Below are 18,202 nucleotides of genomic sequence, written 5' to 3' on the forward strand. Positions count from 1 at the left end.
TTTTTGACACATTAAGTAAAAACAGTTATTACTACATTGGTCTTTAATCAAATGACAGTGGTCATTCAAGCCTTAGACTGTGACTATAAAAACTTGTAATATTTTCTGCAGACTCTACATTTTTCTACCTATCAAAGAAAGATAAAAACTAAGAAAAAAGATGAAGATGCTCCCCTAGGCCCCTTATTACCTGATGGTGAAGCACAGGGATTTTTATGGGCTGTATCTTATGCACATAACTCCAGGTGGCATCAAAGAAAGTTCTACACACCTTCAAGTTAAAGGATTGGTGACTGCAAGTTGTGTGAGGCAGTGGGAGGAGCCAGATGGTGTTGGGACATCCTAGGCAATGTTTCCATTCCAGCTTGGTGTTCTTTCATTCCTGTCAACCAAGCTTATTTAATTTGCTCCAGAATTTCAGGAAGGAATTACAGCTGGAATATACGTGTTTTTAAACCTACAGATCCTTCTGACTTTAGAATTAGTTGTTATATTGCCAGGAAAACATAAATGCAGATGTTGGACCATGTCAAAAATCTTGTCAAGAGAATGGATTATTTCACACAGAACTGAGATGTGGCTTCTGATTCTGGTGGCGCATTTGTTCCAAAGAAATGTGAACTCAGTACGTATGCCGACGAAAGATGTGGACCCAGAAGCGTTCATGAATATTGTAAGTTTGGATTTTCAGTAATGTTTTGAGGGGAATGGAGTGCCTTCCATGTTAGTGTTTGCATCTGTGTAGCACCTGCATTGTGTATTATATTTATATATGGTGGTGATTTTTGCTAGCTGAGCAGGCACAAATTAGCATATTGTTCAGGAAAGTCCTAAACTGAAAAACTGGGTGTGGGTAGACTGGGTTCTCCTCAAACAAATTCAGTAAACTTGGGAGAATGACTTGATCCTTTTGGGCTTCAAACATAATTTAACTCTTTCTTGAATTTTTAGATTCTATGAGCAGATAAATCATTGTAGTATCTTAGGCCAAGCACAGACCCTCAAGTATTTCCATTTTGTCTGCACTTTTAATTCTTTTTCTACTTTCTCCTATATTATAAGGTGTTATCCCCCACTCCTTAGTATCAGGGCACCCACTTCTAGTAGCTTCCTGCACCATTCTAATGTATTCTTGCTATCTTATTTTGGACTGGTAACTCTGTTGACAGACAATAAATAAATGAACCCTAAAGATTGCTGAAGAGGGCCTCCTGTGAGTAAAATTCAGGAATGACGTGACATCTCTTTAGGTATCCCAGACCATTTTTTTTGGCCTACTTTCAAATTCTTGGTTAAGTTTTAATAATGTCTGCCATATGATAATAACACATATCCCATAGCAGATATTGTAATGAAAGCTGCAGAAATAATAATTTCACTTAATCCTCACTGCCCTATACAATAGATATGATCATCCTCATTTTTAAAATCAAGGAACTGAGATTAAAGAAGTTAAGCAACTTAAATTAGGCCACGCCACCAGTAGGTGGTAGAGCTGTAATTTATAAGCAAGCTTGCCTGAACATATCATTGTAACCAGCATGTAATAAACCCTCCTTGTGAGAGGTAGAGGCTACTTCCAGAGGAGTGAGATGATTGTGTGTAGTGTTCACGATCCATAGATTTCTCATAGATTTAACATCCCTGAATACATATTTAAGATCCTTTTTACAGAAGCCTCCTTTGAATAGATTCTATAACTCTGACAGGTCATAGAAATATTTTGAATCTACATGATGCTAAATATCAGGTTTCTTTTGATCATTCTAAAGATTGACTGTCTTTTGGTGGTTTGTCCAGATAGTTAGCAAATTGACGTAGATCTTCAGGAGCCATCCTCTGGCCCAGAGAAGGTCCCACACAAATTCCTCTGGGTTACTGGGTGGAGGGAATCTCTTTAGCTGTAGGCGGAGGCAATCTCCCTGGGCCTCACCCACCATGTCTGCACAGCACCAACATACTGTTGGAGTTTCAGGAGCCCTAAAACTCCTGAAGTGGATTCTGACATGGAGCACTTATGCATGGAGAGACAAAGCAAAATAGGAAATTCATATGATTGCTCGTATAAATTAAATGAAATAGAATAATGTGATTCAAGTTCTGAATGTGTTTGACTGCATACTGATTTATATGGATATAATCTATCCTATATTTTGGTATACAATTGACTTATTTATGTAATTTCTTAGTAAGTGTTAACTGAACACTTTTTAGGCCCTTACGACTATGCTATGCAATGAGGTTACAGAGAGGTCTAAGAATATCAGACTCCTTACTTATGAAGCTTACAATCAGTAGGGAAGGGAGACACTCCATTACTAATTACAAGAACAGTGAAATCAAAGAAGAAAACATAAAATAGGGGGAACTTAACCCAGGCAATTTAGGAAAGTTTTTCTGAAGAGAAGTTTTTTTAACATGAAGTCTGAAAGATAAATAGGAGTTATTTGAAAGAGTGGGGTGATTTTTAATTATTGTAGTAGCTAATGTTCATTTAGTATCCACTATACGCCAAGTAACCCAGTTAGTGTTATATGTGCTTTATATTTTTTTATTTCTTACAATAAGTCCATGGAGTATAAATCATTAGTGTACCTAATTCCCAAATAAACTGAAGAATAGGAATAGATTAAGTAAGTTTCCCAACATCATATAGCTAATTTGTGTTTTAGTGTGAGAGCCAGGATTAAAACTCAAGCAATGAGACCCTAGGGCCTTTCTCTTAACTAATATGCCCTTTTGCCTTATATACCACTGAGGGCATTTGACACCCAGCTTTCTCTTTTGTTCCTTTTAAAGGAGCAGCTGATGGAAATAATTCCTTCCTTCTCTAAATGATCACAATGGCAAGAACAGTGAGAATACTTTAGGAGATCTCTGCAGCTTCATATTTTACAGAGTTTCTACGTGTAGCAACTGTATACAATAAGGGTCCTTAACCATGGGTCATACATAGGTAACAAGAAATCTGAAACCCCTCAAATTCACTGAGAGATCCTTGACCTAAAAATGTTAAGAACTACTGCTCTTAAGTCTGTGGTTGTAGAGCTGAAAAGAAAGTGAGGAAATGCATGGTCAGGTGTTTTCATAAGACAACACCTGCATTAGAATTACCTGATCCCAGCCCAAGAACCTGTATGTTTAAGCGCCTCAGACAATTGTGATACACACCCAGGTTTTGGAATCAGTGTCCTGGTCCGGTGGTTCTTAAATATCAGGGATTTCCTAACGAGCTTGTTCAAACAAATTCTGGGCCTCATCCTCAGAATGACCAATTCAGTAGGTTTGGCTGGAAACTGATCATTTGTATTTCTAACAAGTGCCCAAGGGCTGCTGCTGTTTGGGGCCAGGGTGGAGACTTGGAGAGCCATGGTTTTAGTCAAGTCTCCATATAGAAGATAAAGAAAATGAGAACTGCAGAGGGTTGGCTAATTTTTCTGAGGTAACATGATTTAATAAAGAAAGGAGTTTTATATTTATGTCTTTCAGCATCAATAAATCTACTTTTTACTTTGGGATAATTGCGAACATAGCCTTACAGAACTGAACTCAAAAGAAACTGTGCTTTTTCTGTAGAGCGAAATCATCCAACATAAAGGCTATGCCTGCGAGGAGTATGAAGTGACAACAGAAGATGGGTACATCCTTTCCGTTAACAGAATTCCGCAAGGCCTCGTGCAAAGCAAGAAGACAGGTATGTTTACCCTAAGTCAGCCCAGGGTGGCAGCCTTCCTACAGTAATGACTTCTTAGTGATATGAACGTGTAAAAGGGAGTCTGGGTTACGGGTATTGACTGGAGCCCATTGCTCAGGCCAAAAACATGACTTCAGTTTCCCCTCAATCCCCCTCACCACCACCCCACCTCCACTTATTCCAAATAAACATAGTGTTTACTTTTCAAAAAAGACCTTAAGAAAAGTCTATTTCTTGATCTCTTCTAGCAGTTAAACCCATTTTCCAAACCCCTCCCATACAGATATTCTAGAATATCCATTCATGTTCTCTTGAAAAGACCAGACCAACCCCTGCACACTCTATATTCCCCAACCAAACAGCATTTTAAATATCTAAGATGTTGCCGAGATCTTCACTGTGGTCTTTTAGAATCAGGCACTATGTGTATATTTTTATTTTTTGGTACATTTTTCCATAGTTCATATAACATCCCCTTTTTTGCATAGGGATTTTCAGCAACTGCTGGCTTTTAAAAAATTCACCTTCATTACACATCAAATTGTGCCCATCCTTCATCTTTATTTGGCTCTCTTCTTTTTAATACTCTAGCTCTGTTTATAACAGCAACCACACCACCTGTCATGAGTCCAGATGATATAATTTCTCATTGTGTTCTTTCTAGATGCCAGGTAAAATGCTAAGTGCTTTATTTGCATTAGTCTCATGTGACTTTCAGAATAATTATAAGAAACTGCCACTCACGGAGAGGTTAAGAAACTTGCCCAGAAAGTCTATGCTAGCACGTGCTGGTATGTTGCAAAACCTGTGCTCAAATAAAAACCTGTGGGACACCATAGCCCTTGTTCTTAACTAGGTCCAGCAGATGCTGGGCAAATGCTACTGGCCTTTGGTGTAAAGAAGCTTCAGGGTTCTGTTGTAGTCTAATTTACACTTGTGCAATCTTTTGCAAACCAGCTTTTTAAAAAATACCAACTTCACAGCTGTACCTTATGTATGTCCAGCATGCTCCCACCTCAGTGCCTTTGAACTTACAGTTCTCCCTGTGGAACAGTATTTCATCAGATATCTACAGTTGGCACTGGCCCTTCTTTCAGAACTCCTCTATCACATTATTTCCATGACCACCCTACTCAATATAGCAACCCCTTGCCACCTGTTGAGGGCTAGCCCCTTATGGTGCTTAATTTTTCTTATAGCACTTAACACCACCTGATCTGTAGATATTTGCCTGTCTGTTTATCTGTTTCTCCCCAACCAGGATATAAATTCGTTAGGAGCAAGAACTTTATCTATTTTGTTCAAGGCTATTACTAGTGCCTAAAAGAGTACTAACCACACATTGTAGGTGCCAATAAGTATATGTGGAATGAATAAATTAATAACCTGGAGACACAGATAACTTTGCATTAACCCTTGAGGGTAAGCAAGGCATAGGCTATGCCAAGCAATCAAGTGACTGTGGTATTTCCTAAGCTCAAGGGAGATGCCTGCAGCTCCTATTCATGGGAATTTGTTTTCTCACCTCCTGTTTATTTACATGGTTCACTCATTGCCCAAGGAAGAGCTTGGCGTTCAAGGTGACAGCTTTTCTGGTCCAGTCTGTGCAAAATACTCCCCTCCAGTGGCTGCTGTTGTTCCTGCAGCTTCCATTGGCCTCTGAAAGGAGGAAATCTCTGAGCACTAAAGGAAGGCAAGAGTTCTCAACATCTCTTCAAAAAGACACCAATGAAATTCATACTGAAAACAACTAAAATGTCTATAAGTTTGTGACAGAAGCCTTTTAAAAATCTTCCTTCATCAGATAATCATTGTCCACTTTATATAGTTACATCAAGAGAGAAAATAGGCCGGGCCATCCTAAGATATGACAGCCTTTTGAAAGTAGCGCTTACACATTCACTTTTGGGCTACAATTTAAATGAACATTCATGACTTTAGGGGTTATTTGAAACGATACGGATCATTTATAAGTCAGTTCTCTCACTAAGTGAGTACAAACTTCTGCCAGGTCGGGTCAAGCTGGCCCCAGCCATGGGAAATGTCCTAAGGATTTAAAGGGCAACATTGATCCCCCTTGGTTTGATCACATCACATCGAGGTCCTCTCCTTGAGAACTAAGAGGATGAACACAATGACCAGATATAAAGGAAAACCTAAAATAACTCAGTTTTGTCTTCCTGGCCCTGTATTAGCAGCCCTCATGTCCCTTTCCCAGAGGAATAAAATGAGGCAAATGGAATTCATAAAGTTTACATTTGCCTCATTCATAAAATGAAAGGCCTCTGCCTATAGGGAGCCTGCATATGGAATCAGTTCAATGAATAAGAGGATCTACCATCTTATAAGAGGTCAGGCAGCTTGCTGAATGCTTAATGTACAGTATCTCAATTAACCTTCCAAACTGTGAGGTAGGCATTGAATTATCACTGCTTTGTTCATTAGGACACGGAAGCTCAGAGAATAACTGCCTTTGAAAATTATAGCTCTAGTAACAGCAGCAGCAAAGCTTCTCTTCCTCTAAACCAGGTACTGTGTTGTGGACGTTACATTCAGGATTGGGTCTAGCTCTCGTAAATCCTATCAAAAGCATAATGTTTTTGCCCCTGAAAGATGCAACATTGTATTAATCTTTCAGTATTACTTGCTAATGTCCAAAATAATGTTTATCTTAATTTATTTATCATGTTAGAATTTCTAATGCCCTTAATCCTTTATCCCCTACTGGTATTTTTATAAATTGTATTTTAATATAATTTCAAATGTACAGAAAATTGTACAAGAAACTACCACATACCCTTTGCCCTGATTTACCAACTGTGAATTACATTTTGCTCCATGTACATCCCCTTTGTCTCATATTATTTTTCCAAATATCTTTGATATTAAGTTTGAGACATCATGCCCATTAACCCCTGAATATTTCTTAATGTTAGGGAGGGAAAAGAACTTTTTCTCCTACTCATCTGAGGTTCTCCCACTGGAGCCCTGTAAATCAGCCTAACTAAAGACTGATTAATAAGAGGAAAATAAGCGGAGGTTTATTAGCAGGTGTATCACACTTATACAGGGGAGCACTCAGAGATAAGTAACTCAGAAGGGTGGGTAGATTTGGGGGATCTATAAACCTAACTGAGTAAGGATGGGGGAGAGGGAGAAAGAGCACTTAAGGAAAAGCAAATGACTGTGGAAAGATAAAGGGTCCTTGGGAAAATAGATAGCCGGTAAGATAGTTTGTGACAATGTTTGTCAGGTTGTGGTGCTAATTTCTCTTCTGTAAAAAGAGATTAAAGTTGCTTCAGGGGAGGAAATTTATGACAATTGAGTCCTTTTGGGAGTCCCTGTTTTTAGGCAGACAAGGGATTTCAGGAATTAAAATGCCTTCAGCACAAAATAATTCTTATTCCAAAGTGACATATTTGGAGGGGGTAGGGAAAATATCCTGATCCCTTTCACACATACTAACACTGATTGATATTTGTATCTAATCCATAGCCCATATTCAGATTTTGTTAGTTGTGCCAAAGTCACTTATAACCACCACCCATCATTAATAATCTAATCCAGTATCAAATACCATATCTGGTTGTCTCTTTGTCTACTTTCTAAGCTGAAAAAATTCCTCAGGTTTTCTTTGGTATTTTTGACTTTGACATTTTTGAAGAGTTTTGGACAGTTATTTTATGCCATATTCTTCAATTTGGCTTGTCTGATACATCTTCATAATGAGATTCAGTTTATACATGTTGGCAGAAATACCACAGAAATGAAGCTGTGTTTATCCCAGTGCAGCAGATTACGAAGCACATGATGATGGCTTATTCCTATATTGACAATATTAGCTTACTTTTTTTTTTTTTTTTGGTCTTTTCAAAGCTTTATTGATGTATAAATGACAAATTTGTATATATTTAAAATGTACAATGTAATTATGTGATATTTGTATGCACTGCACAATAATTATTTCAGGTTAATTAACACATCATAGCCTCACTTAGTTTACCTTGTGTGTGTGAGAGAGAGAGAGAGAGAGAGAGAAAGCTTAAGACCTATTCTCCTAGCAAATTTCAAGTATACAACATAATATTATTACCTATAGTCACCATGCTATATACTGGAGCTCCAGAACTTATTCATCTTAGAGCTGAAGACTTTTATCCTTTTACCAGCATCTCACGATTTCCTGCACCCATCAGTCCCTGGTAACTACTCTTCTACTCTCTGTTCCTATGAATTAAACTTATTCCTCATATAAGTGAGATCATACAGTATTTGTCTTTCTCTTTCTGACTCATTTTATTTAGTATAATTTAGTATGTCAGTAATATGTCTTAATATGTCAATAATATCTTATATATATATATATAGGCTGTTCCCCCAAAATGTATACACACACTTTCAATAATTATAAAGGCAATGTTTATTAAAATACATTTCATTTTCAAAATTGAGCTATCAGCTGTTTAAGTGTGTATACATTTTTTTGGGACACCCTGTATATTTAACCAAACCCAGGTTCAGTTGTCTGATGCAACAAAGCGAAACTCGTGAGACAGATGCTGGTGAGAAAGGAAAGAGGTTTATTCAAGTGCTGTGATCTTGAGAACATGGGAAACTCCTGTCCTCAAAAATCCATCTTCTTTATCTCAATGCAGGCAAAGGTTTTTATAAGGATGGGGAGGGAAAACAGAACAAAGAGATCAGGGGGAGAAAACTGTGGAGCATCACTTCTCTTGAGAAAGGGGAGCATGGGAAAGGGAGGGGTCTGAGGCAGTATAAATCTACAGCTTCTCCAGCTTCTTCCCCTCATTTCTGTGCTACCTCTCCCTTTAAACAGGAATGTGTATATTTACTGTGAACATCTGTGGATTCTCACAGTTGCCTCTAAGCAGTCCTTTCTCTCCCAAAACAGACTTCTGTAAGCTGTAAAGAAAGACTAGATAAAAAATTAAAACACAGGGCTTTATTTATACACTCTAAGAAAACAGAGGGTTGGCCAAAGCCTTGAGAAAAAGCAGAATCCACACCCTTTGTCACTTAATTGAAGTGTGATTGATATATATGTATATATAACACTGACTTCACAGAAGCGGGATTGCTGGATCATAGGAGTTCCATTTTTAATTTTTTTTTTAGGAGCCTCCATATTGTTTTCCCTAATGGATGTACCAATTACTTTCCCACTCATAGTGTACAAAGATTACCTTTCCTTCACACCCTCACCAAAAGGAGATAACAAAAAAGGTAGAGAACATTTCCCACAGTTGAAATTCTCTTTTTTGTAGGTCCCAGGCCTGTGGTGTTATTGCAGCATGGCCTACTTGGAGATGCTAGCAACTGGATTTCCAACCTTCCCAACAACAGCCTGGGATTCATTCTGGCAGATGCTGGTTTTGACGTGTGGCTGGGGAACAGCAGGGGAAACACGTGGTCTCGAAAACACAAGACCCTCTCCATAGACCAAGATGAGTTCTGGGCTTTCAGGTATATGAAAATATTGAGAAAGGAGGTGGACCTGGATGTCTTTGGAAGAACTCGGTAAAAAATTATGGTGTCTAGTATTTGGGAAATTTTCTTTGGTTGGCCCATCAATATCCTGATATGGTATCCCCCAATTGTCTTAACTGACTAGTGATTATTTTGGGGAAGTAGTGGGGGAAATTGAATTCCCCAAGTAAAGGATTGGGCCTGATTAATGTGGTGAGAATGATGGTTGGTGTCAGGTTGAGACTGGAATGAGACCAGTGTATGTTCATTTTCTTATAGATGGGTGTCGTAGGACTAACTCTTCTGTGAGTTATGACAAGGACTATTACCCCCAGGGGCAGATGAGACCAGACAACATTAAAAATATATGAAAACTATTAGGCCTTAGGGACTATCCATTTGATTAGCACATCTCTCACACTCTTACAAAAGATTTTTAATATTTTTATTTAAATTATCTATGGACATTCAACCTGTTCTTTATCCATTTCATCAAAGAAACATCTTTAATATTTTTCATATAAATGAATCTGCATGACCCAGTGCTGTTCTGCTAACAGAATAACAGGACACCTCTACTAGAAGGTGGGTAGTGTGCTCAGTAAATATTCATTGAAGATGATTAGTTCTCTGTAACATCTGCAGAAAATAGCAGTTTGCTAACAGCCTGTCACTTCAGAGACACCTATTCATCACAAGTTTGAAACAAATCCATTGTGACTGTTATGAGGGCCATTGTAACAAACTCTTGGGGCTGACAACTCAAGGGTTTATTTGTAAACCAGGGGGGCTGTTTTTGTTTGTTTCTGATTATAATTTTTCATATAACTTTGTCTTTTCCCCTTGTAGTTATGATGAGATGGCTAGGTTTGACCTTCCTGCAGTCATAAACTTTATTTTGCAGAAAACGGGCCAGGAAAAGATCTATTATGTCGGCTATTCACAGGGCACCACTATGGGTAGGTTCAAAGGAAAGCAGGTTTGTATACTCAGGAGAAATGTGAGCATATGGTGTGCAGCTATGCCTGGGATCCATCATCTCACACTTCACTCCTCTGGCCTTACCCTCTTCAGTGACTCCAAGAGCTACAGGAAGTGGGAATGGAATTAAGGAAGGCCTCTGGTATGGTAGCTAGAGCAAAAGCTTTGGAGTCAGATAGATATGTATTCAAATGCTGGTTCTACCACCTCTTAGGTAAATGTCACTGAGCAAATTATTTAACCTCTCTGGCCTCAGTTTTCTCATCTATAAAATGGGGATAATAGCTCCTTCTTAGGGGTGTTAGAGGTGATGGGCCATTCAATAAGATTATTTATATGAGCTTTGTGAAGGCAAGGATTTTGTCTAAAACACAACTGTGAGAGCAGTTCCTGGCCCATAGTATGCACTCAATAAGTGCTTTGAATGAATGAAACACTGAGTTCAGTGTCTGGCACATAAAAGGTAATCAGTAGACACTAAGTATTTTCATCACACTATATACAGAACTGATGAAGGAGTTTACTCAAGTCTCTCTTTTTTAGCCTTCTAATGACAATGTCTGCAATTACATGTTAGTGTCCTTTGGCTTTTGATGAATTTGTGAGAAACCTTAACTCATGGCCCCAGAAGATATGGATCACCTTCTTGGGAAGATGGGAGGAGAGGCAGGCTATCCTGGCCTTATATTAGATCAATGTCAACAGGAAAAATGTGCTTGGCTTAGAAAGAAGGAAAATCAGGAGAGGCACAGTGTGTGTCATGAGGAGAAGGCTCTCTAGAAGGGACTGAGAAGAGCTCTTTGCCTTCACCCTGAGCTAAACCCAAAGTTGAAGGCCAGGGTAAGGGATTCTAAGGAGACGGGTGAGCACTCACGGGAACTCAGGGCACAAGTTCAGTTGGTTCATTTTTCAATTGATGCTCTCCAGTGAGTGAAAAGAGACTGACTTTCACATTTTCCTTTCTGGATTTTTCAATAACATTAACTGATCCTACTGATGCTATGTCTCACCACATACTTCACAGAAAGAAAGTTTAAGTGTTATGCCTGCTCCTACTCTAATTTCCAGAGGTCTTAAAATTTTTTTCTCTATCCTAAAATTGTTCAACTTGACATGAAGACAAAGGTGCTAAAGATGAGGCTAAATGTTACTCTGAGAAGAAGGAAGTGGCCAAAAAAGCATAGTATTATTCTATTAGTCAATCATGGAGCTATTAATACGGAGAACTCAAAGTTGCTTTACATAAAGAGAGGTTTTGATGGGAGAGGTGATCCAGAGTTCCCAGATCTTGACATTTGAGGGGAGTTAAGATTCCACAGAGCTTATGCTTGTACAGTGGTAACTTGGGTAATTTGACTCTATTTTATAGGTATAGAAATGAAGACACATAGTGACTTAACTAGTGCACCATACCACATTGATGGCAAAAATAAGAGTTGGAATCCAGTTCACTAGACAACTTGTTTACCATGTTACATTACAATTTGGGTTCCAGAACAATTAGGGATCAGAAAAAAACCAGCAAAACATTGCTCTACCCATTATTTTACAGAACACCTTTGTTATCAATAAACAAGGCAATTTCTCTAATTTTTTTTTTTTTTACTATAGAGATTTATTTAAAAATACTGCATAAAAGTTTGAGAATTGAGTGAGGTAAGAACCATAAATATCACCAGCAAAATGTCTAGCATATAGTTACCTCTCAATATGTATATTTGATGCATATATATATATGTATCAAAGTCTCAAAGTCCATATTATGGGCCTCAATAATTTAATTCAGTAATTCAATGAGAACCCACTAATGGACATCAAATAAGCTAAATGTCAGAGGGAACACAAAGGAGTCTTCACTGTTGTTGTTTTTTCCCCTCAAGGAACTTATAATTTCATGGGAAAGTTAAGATTTAATCACAAGTAATTACTGAAATATCTTGACAAAAGTAAAATAATCATTTTATCAGTTCTAGGCTATCCAGTATCCACACTGACAATTCCTTCTCTTGCAGGCTTTATTGCATTTTCCACCATGCCAGAGCTGGCTCAGAAAATAAAACTATATTTTGCCTTAGCACCCATAGCTACTATTAAACATGCGAAAAGCCCTGGGACCAAATTTCTGTTGCTGCCAGATATGATGATCAAGGTATGTGACTCCTCAGAAAATTCTTTGTCTATGTACAAGAGTCTTCCCGCCCAGGAAGGTAAGATTTGCACTTTTCAATTAGAGCCACTTCTTTTGCACTGTAATGCAATGACTACTATCTTGTTTCTTATTTTTACAGGGATTGTTTGGCAGGAAAGAATTTCTGTACCAGACCAGATTCCTCCGCCAGTTTTATATTTACCTTTGTGGCCAGATGATTATTGATCAGATCTGCAGCAATATCATTTTACTTCTGGGAGGATTTAACACAAAAAACATGAACATGGTAAGTGAGAACCTAGTAAATTCTCAGTTTCCCAAAGCAAAGCTAGAAGCTATTAGTCTCACTCCTTAAAGGTGAGCTACTGCCAGTAAAGACTTAGAGAGAAATGTAATCTCAGTTTTCTCCAGGTTATACTAATATATGGGAAATGCTTTAATGTGGGTTAAGGTCAGGTTAATTAATGTAAGGGCATTGGTAGATGTTAATTTCACAGATTATAGATGGAAGAGATATGAAAGTAACTTTATATAGTCAATTAGCAGATGAAAAAAGGTGATCCGAACCCAGTAGTCAGAGAACCGCCATGCAGTATCCACCTCTTCTTTCTATTTGGGTCCTTCCTTTTGTAGTTTAAGTCCTTTGATAGGGTGTCTGGGAGTTTCAGTTTGGCTTAGGCATAGCTACCAGTTGGTGGGTGACACTGAATGAATTCTGAGGAAGCACACTCTGAGATGGAGATCTCAGATGCACTCAGATCTGTGATGCACTCTTAATGGGAAACTTGGTCGATCCAACAGGGATTGGTGAAGTTGGGATGACCCTTCAGCGCTGTCCCAAGTGAGGGTGAGAGGGCTGGGTGTTTATGTCCTCACATCAACCAGTCATTTAATGCAGATGACACCAGTACTGGGTGATACTTTGGGCAAGACAGCTCTCTGCGCCTGGGACAATCCCACAAAGAGGCCCCACAGCAGAGGGCTATTGGCCAGCAGCAACCCCGACAGTTGGAAGAACACATCTTTAATTCCTGAAGAGTCTTTTTCTTATTTTTTAAAATAATATGATTAATAGTTACCAATTGATAAACATTTATATGTGCCAGGCTAACAATCCTATAAGACAGATATTATCAACTTCCCCACTATACAGATTAGGATCCTGAGCGTTAGTGGATTAAATAACCCCCATGTCCACTTAAAAATTAAATGGCAGAGCTAGGATTTGAATATAGGCCAGTTCCTTAATTACTGTACTAAGATTAAAAAAAAAAAATTCAGATACCCAATGAGAAGCAATCTTCAGATGAAAACTATAGGTGCTCAGAAATACATTCAGAGGCTTGTTTATTTATGCGCTTGTGCATATTACTGTTTCATGGGTCATGGCTGACAATTTAATGCTGTTTCCACTTCTTAGTCTGACACCTGGAGATCTGATCTTGACAAAGTGCGTATGTTGTGAGTTTTTCCATGTCCCACAAACCACTCATGCTTTGTTACAGAGCCGGGCAAATGTATACGTTGCTCACTCTCCTGCCGGAACATCTGTGCAAAATATCCTGCACTGGAGCCAGGTAAGAATGTTGAATTTGTACTTTACCCTAAGTAAGTGTCTTTGTGAATTTTGTCTGGACTAATCAAAGAACTCCCTTTTGGCAGACCAGGGATTATTTCACATTTATTATAAAATGAAATGTGATCTAGAATACTGACACTTTTCAGGAGATGGGAGGAAAGGATGGGCCCACGGAGGTCTTTAGTGGACATTAAAACTGTGAATTCGGATGGTCCCAGTGAGGCCTTTCTCTGTCTTTAGCCACCTCAACATGAGGCTGGAGAAGATCATTTTTGGCTCTTCCTGAAGCACAGTCAAGTAGCAACAAAAATGCTAAGGCAGGACCTAATGACCCAAAGAGGTCTCACAGGAGGGGAAGACCGCACCTAAACACCCGAGGGGACGTCTTGGTCACCAGTCACACGAACTAAAGGAGGCGGGGCTGAAGTGAGATGCTCAGAATGGAGTCAAGGACAATGCGAATGCTGATTATCCTTTCACCAAGGAAGACGCACTGAACCTAATCATGTTCATAATATTGCTCATTCTAGGTGATACTATAGAGTGAACCTGATTGACGGCGGAAATTAGGATGGATACAAGGGCAGAGCTAGAGCATAAGTAACCTTGGATTCTCATCTGTTAAAAATACCACTTTGTTAACAAAAATGAGGGCTTTACCTCAAGCAGAGAGTTTTAAGAATAGTGATGGCATCTATAAATCAGAAACACTGGTGCTACCTGTCTTCTGTTTTTCTAGCAATTTAGAGTCTAGTGAAATTTTTTTTGTATGGTCATTAGTGTGTGTGTGTGTGTGTGTGTGTGTGTGTGTGTGTGTGTGTGTGTTTGAGAGAGAGACTGAGAGGGAGAGAGATTTTATAATCCTGAGTTGGATTAAGTGTCAACACGTCTCCCAGTGACGGGGAGAGCTTTCCCTCTGCAGCCTGGAGCTGTGCAGAATACCCACCGAGAAGGCGCCTGCGGGGGTGCCCTTTCTGGAGCCGGGTGCCACGGTGGCCAAGTAGTTCTGCAGCCGTGCCCGGCTCCCGTCCTTGCCCCTGCGCTCGCCTGGGCTATCCTAATCCAGCGGAACCTCAGCCTCAGCCTTTGCTCTCTGCGTCCCCCCGTTTGCAGGCCTGGTGGCACATTTCCACCCCTCCTCTCTCTCTCCCTTGCCCACGCTGCCCTGGAATATACCGTGTGAATGTTTGTTTCCTTTTAGGCAGCGAATTCTGGGGAACTCCGGGCATTTGACTGGGGGAGCGAGACCAAAAATCTGGAGAAAGGCAATCAGGTAAAGAAATCAATGCCACCCTTTCAAAGTGCACGAGAGGGAAGTTCCAGCGGCAGTCTGTCATGGAGACGGGAATAAAATAAGAGAATGCGAGCGGAAAATAGTTTGGGTTTGACTCCATTTGAAAATGGGACAGCTCACAGCTCAGCCAGGAGGCCGGCTGCTTTGACAAGGGGGTAGGAGAACTTTCTGGAGAGTTTCGTGAGGGAGGCACTGGGCTCCTTAGGAGCAAGGTGAGGAAGGCTTAGTGAAGGGAAGAGCGTGGTCTGCGGTGGCTACTGCTAGAAGAATCCTCCTTGGATCTAAACCAAAAAACCACCAGCGAGAGTGGCAGGGGTGAGGTTTCTATGGTACAAAACAAAGAACATTAATCTGTGGATACCAGAGACAGGGGTGAGGGGGTGGAGGTGGGAGATGGGTGCAGGGAGTCAAAAGGCACAAACTTCAGTTATAATAGAAATAAGTCATAAGATATAATGGACCACATGGTGACGATACTTGATAATACTGTATTGTATTTTTGAAAGTTGCTGAGAGTAGATCTTAAAAGTTCTTATTACAAGCAAAAAAATTTGTAACTGTGTTGTGATGGGTGTTAACTAAACTTACTGTGATCATCACTTCACAGTATAATACAATCTTATAACTCGATTTTAAAAAGCTTGTTGCGTAAAGAAAAAGAGTGTTAATTGGTGAGTGAGGATCACTGTGTTTGTCTTGCCTCTGCACTATACTCTTGTGTCATCATGGATAGGCCGCTCTGATTCTTCAGGCCTCAGTTTCCTTATCTTTAAACATTATTGGACTAGATCACCCTGAAGAGTTCTCCCTGGTCACATTTATGACGATTCTGTAATTCGCAAGTAAAAAACATTTTTGAAAATAATTTAAGAAAATAATTTAAGAAAATGGGTAGTCAGTGCTATAGAATAAAAACAAATGTTGTGTAGACTCAGAAGTGGATGTTATACTTTTCTGAGCATAAAAATCTTCCCTGACAATTATTAGTTAGCTTGTGTGTGAAGGTAAACAAATATTGACCATACAAATTTAAAGCCGGAGGAGCTAAATAGACACAGGTAATTTTTTGAAAGTCTCATATCATAGACTTCATTACATAGGTATGATTGATTAAAACATTAGCCATTGGCGATTGAACCCAGTCTTCAGCCCTGTCCCTTCCTGAGAGGTGTGGGGGTGTGGGACAGAAAGTCCCAATCCTCTAATCACCGGTTTGACTCTGCTAAAGAGGAGCCTGGATCTGTTTCCAGTTCATTCATTAACATAACAAAAGACACCTTTATGTCTCTCATCACTTAGTAAATTCCAAAGGTGGGTTTTTTTGGGAGGGGGGAGGGGGTAATGGTGGTGACTAAAACAGTAGAAATTTATTCTTTCATAGTTCTGGAGGCCAAAAGTCTAAAAATCAGGGTTTGAATAGGGTTGGTTCTTCCAAGTCTCTGAGAATCTGCCCCATGCCTCATGCCTCTCTATTAGCTTCTGGTGGTTGGTTGCTTGTAGTCCTTGGTGATCCTTGGTTTGTAGATACATCACTCCAACCTCTCAACCTCTGCCTACATCTTCACATGGCTTTCTCCTCTGTCTTTTACTCTTTCCTTCAAAGAACACTTGCCATTTAATTTAGGGCGACCCTAACCAAGGATGATCTCATCTCAAAATCCTTAACTAAGGATTATAGGAGCTCTGTGCCAGAAATGAGATGAAGACCAAAGGGAGATTTCTTATACGTTGCAATATCACACGTTATAACTCCAAATTTTTAGAAAGTCACAAAGTGGAACAGGGGCTGGCTGAATTGGAAGCATAAGCTCCAGGGTGGATTTTCTAAGTAAGAGATGGGCCTCAACATTTCTGTGGGAAGTTCCGGGTGCAACCAGTCTGATTTTGTAGCACTGTTTGAATAAGAGAAGTTCTCAAGAATTAAGAATCCTAGACACCCTTCTTCTAGGATGGGGGACTAGAGCAGGGATCTAATTTACATCTTCTCTTGGTTCAGACTACCTGAGTTCCAGTGCCATTGACCTTCCCATGATTTTGAAGACAAACAAGCTGGGCCTGCCTCAAGGGTTTTCTGTTATAGAAAAACCTCTGGGAAGATCCAGAGCAGAGGCCTTCTCAGTGGGTTCCATTCTCTTGCCTTTCTCTGTAGAATATCTCTAACTCTGGCCTCATGAAACGTCTGTGAAATTATCTTTTTAAAGGAAATTTATGTGTAAAATATTTATTAATAGGAAGAGAAAGAATTGAAAATTAATGCTTAAAGTGGTAGGCAATTTACATGTGTTCTCATTATCCTAGTAAGTGATTACAGATACCCCTATTTCACAGATGAAGAAACTGAGATTCAGTGAGGTTCAGGAAATTTTACCTTCAAGTAGGTGCTGGAACAAAAACTCTAAATGCAGATCTGTTTGGCATATTTCATCACAACACATGGCAAATTTAATATATTTATTTGGAATGTAAATTATGAGCTTGGAAGTCCAAATGTAATCTATGGTTAACAGCTTTTTTTTTCCCTAGCCAACTCCTATAAGGTACAAAGTTGGAGACATGACAGTCCCTACGGCAATGTGGACTGGAGGTCAGGACTGGCTTTCAAATCCAGATGATGTGAAATCTCTGCTCTCCGAAATGAACAACCTCATCTACCATAAGAACATTCCTGAATGGGCGCACGTGGATTTCATCTGGGGGTTGGATGCTCCTCAGCGTCTATATAATGAAATCATATATATGATGAAAAAGGAGGAGACCAGCTTTTCCCAGGGAATGTGTGAGCTCAGACTGTGAAGCATCTGGTACTGACAAGTCTTAGGGAAAACCTCGTGGATGACGGGGCTGGGGTCCATGAACAGAGGGTTTTAAGGATTTCCAGAACTGGAAACCTATCCTATCAGTAGAAGGGAGGTGGAGAAGAGAAGGCAGAGGTTTACTATATATTCTTTCCAATTTCCTGCATTTGGCACTAAAACTGACAAAAGTTTTAGCTAATTGAACTACTCATTGGCTGAACAT

At 39.5% G+C, this 18,202-nt stretch overlaps 1 protein-coding gene across 1 annotated transcript; it reads left to right on the forward strand.

Annotated features, from left to right (window-relative positions):
* The first annotated feature begins 526 nt into the window (after nucleotides 1-526).
* On the forward strand, nucleotides 527-17,977 carry LIPM (lipase family member M). Its single transcript, XM_016220739.2, has 9 exons — nucleotides 527-673; nucleotides 3,577-3,694; nucleotides 8,980-9,178; nucleotides 10,031-10,140; nucleotides 12,175-12,311; nucleotides 12,451-12,597; nucleotides 13,817-13,888; nucleotides 15,092-15,163; nucleotides 17,708-17,977. Exons 1-9 carry the CDS (start codon nucleotides 527-529, stop codon nucleotides 17,975-17,977), a joined length of 1,272 nt encoding a protein of 423 aa, XP_016076225.1.
* Nucleotides 17,978-18,202: the final 225 nt, after the last annotated feature.

This window comes from Miniopterus natalensis, chromosome 14, assembly GCF_054644295.1.
Source record: "Miniopterus natalensis isolate mMinNat1 chromosome 14, mMinNat1.hap1, whole genome shotgun sequence".
Lineage (NCBI taxonomy): Eukaryota > Metazoa > Chordata > Mammalia > Chiroptera > Miniopteridae > Miniopterus > Miniopterus natalensis.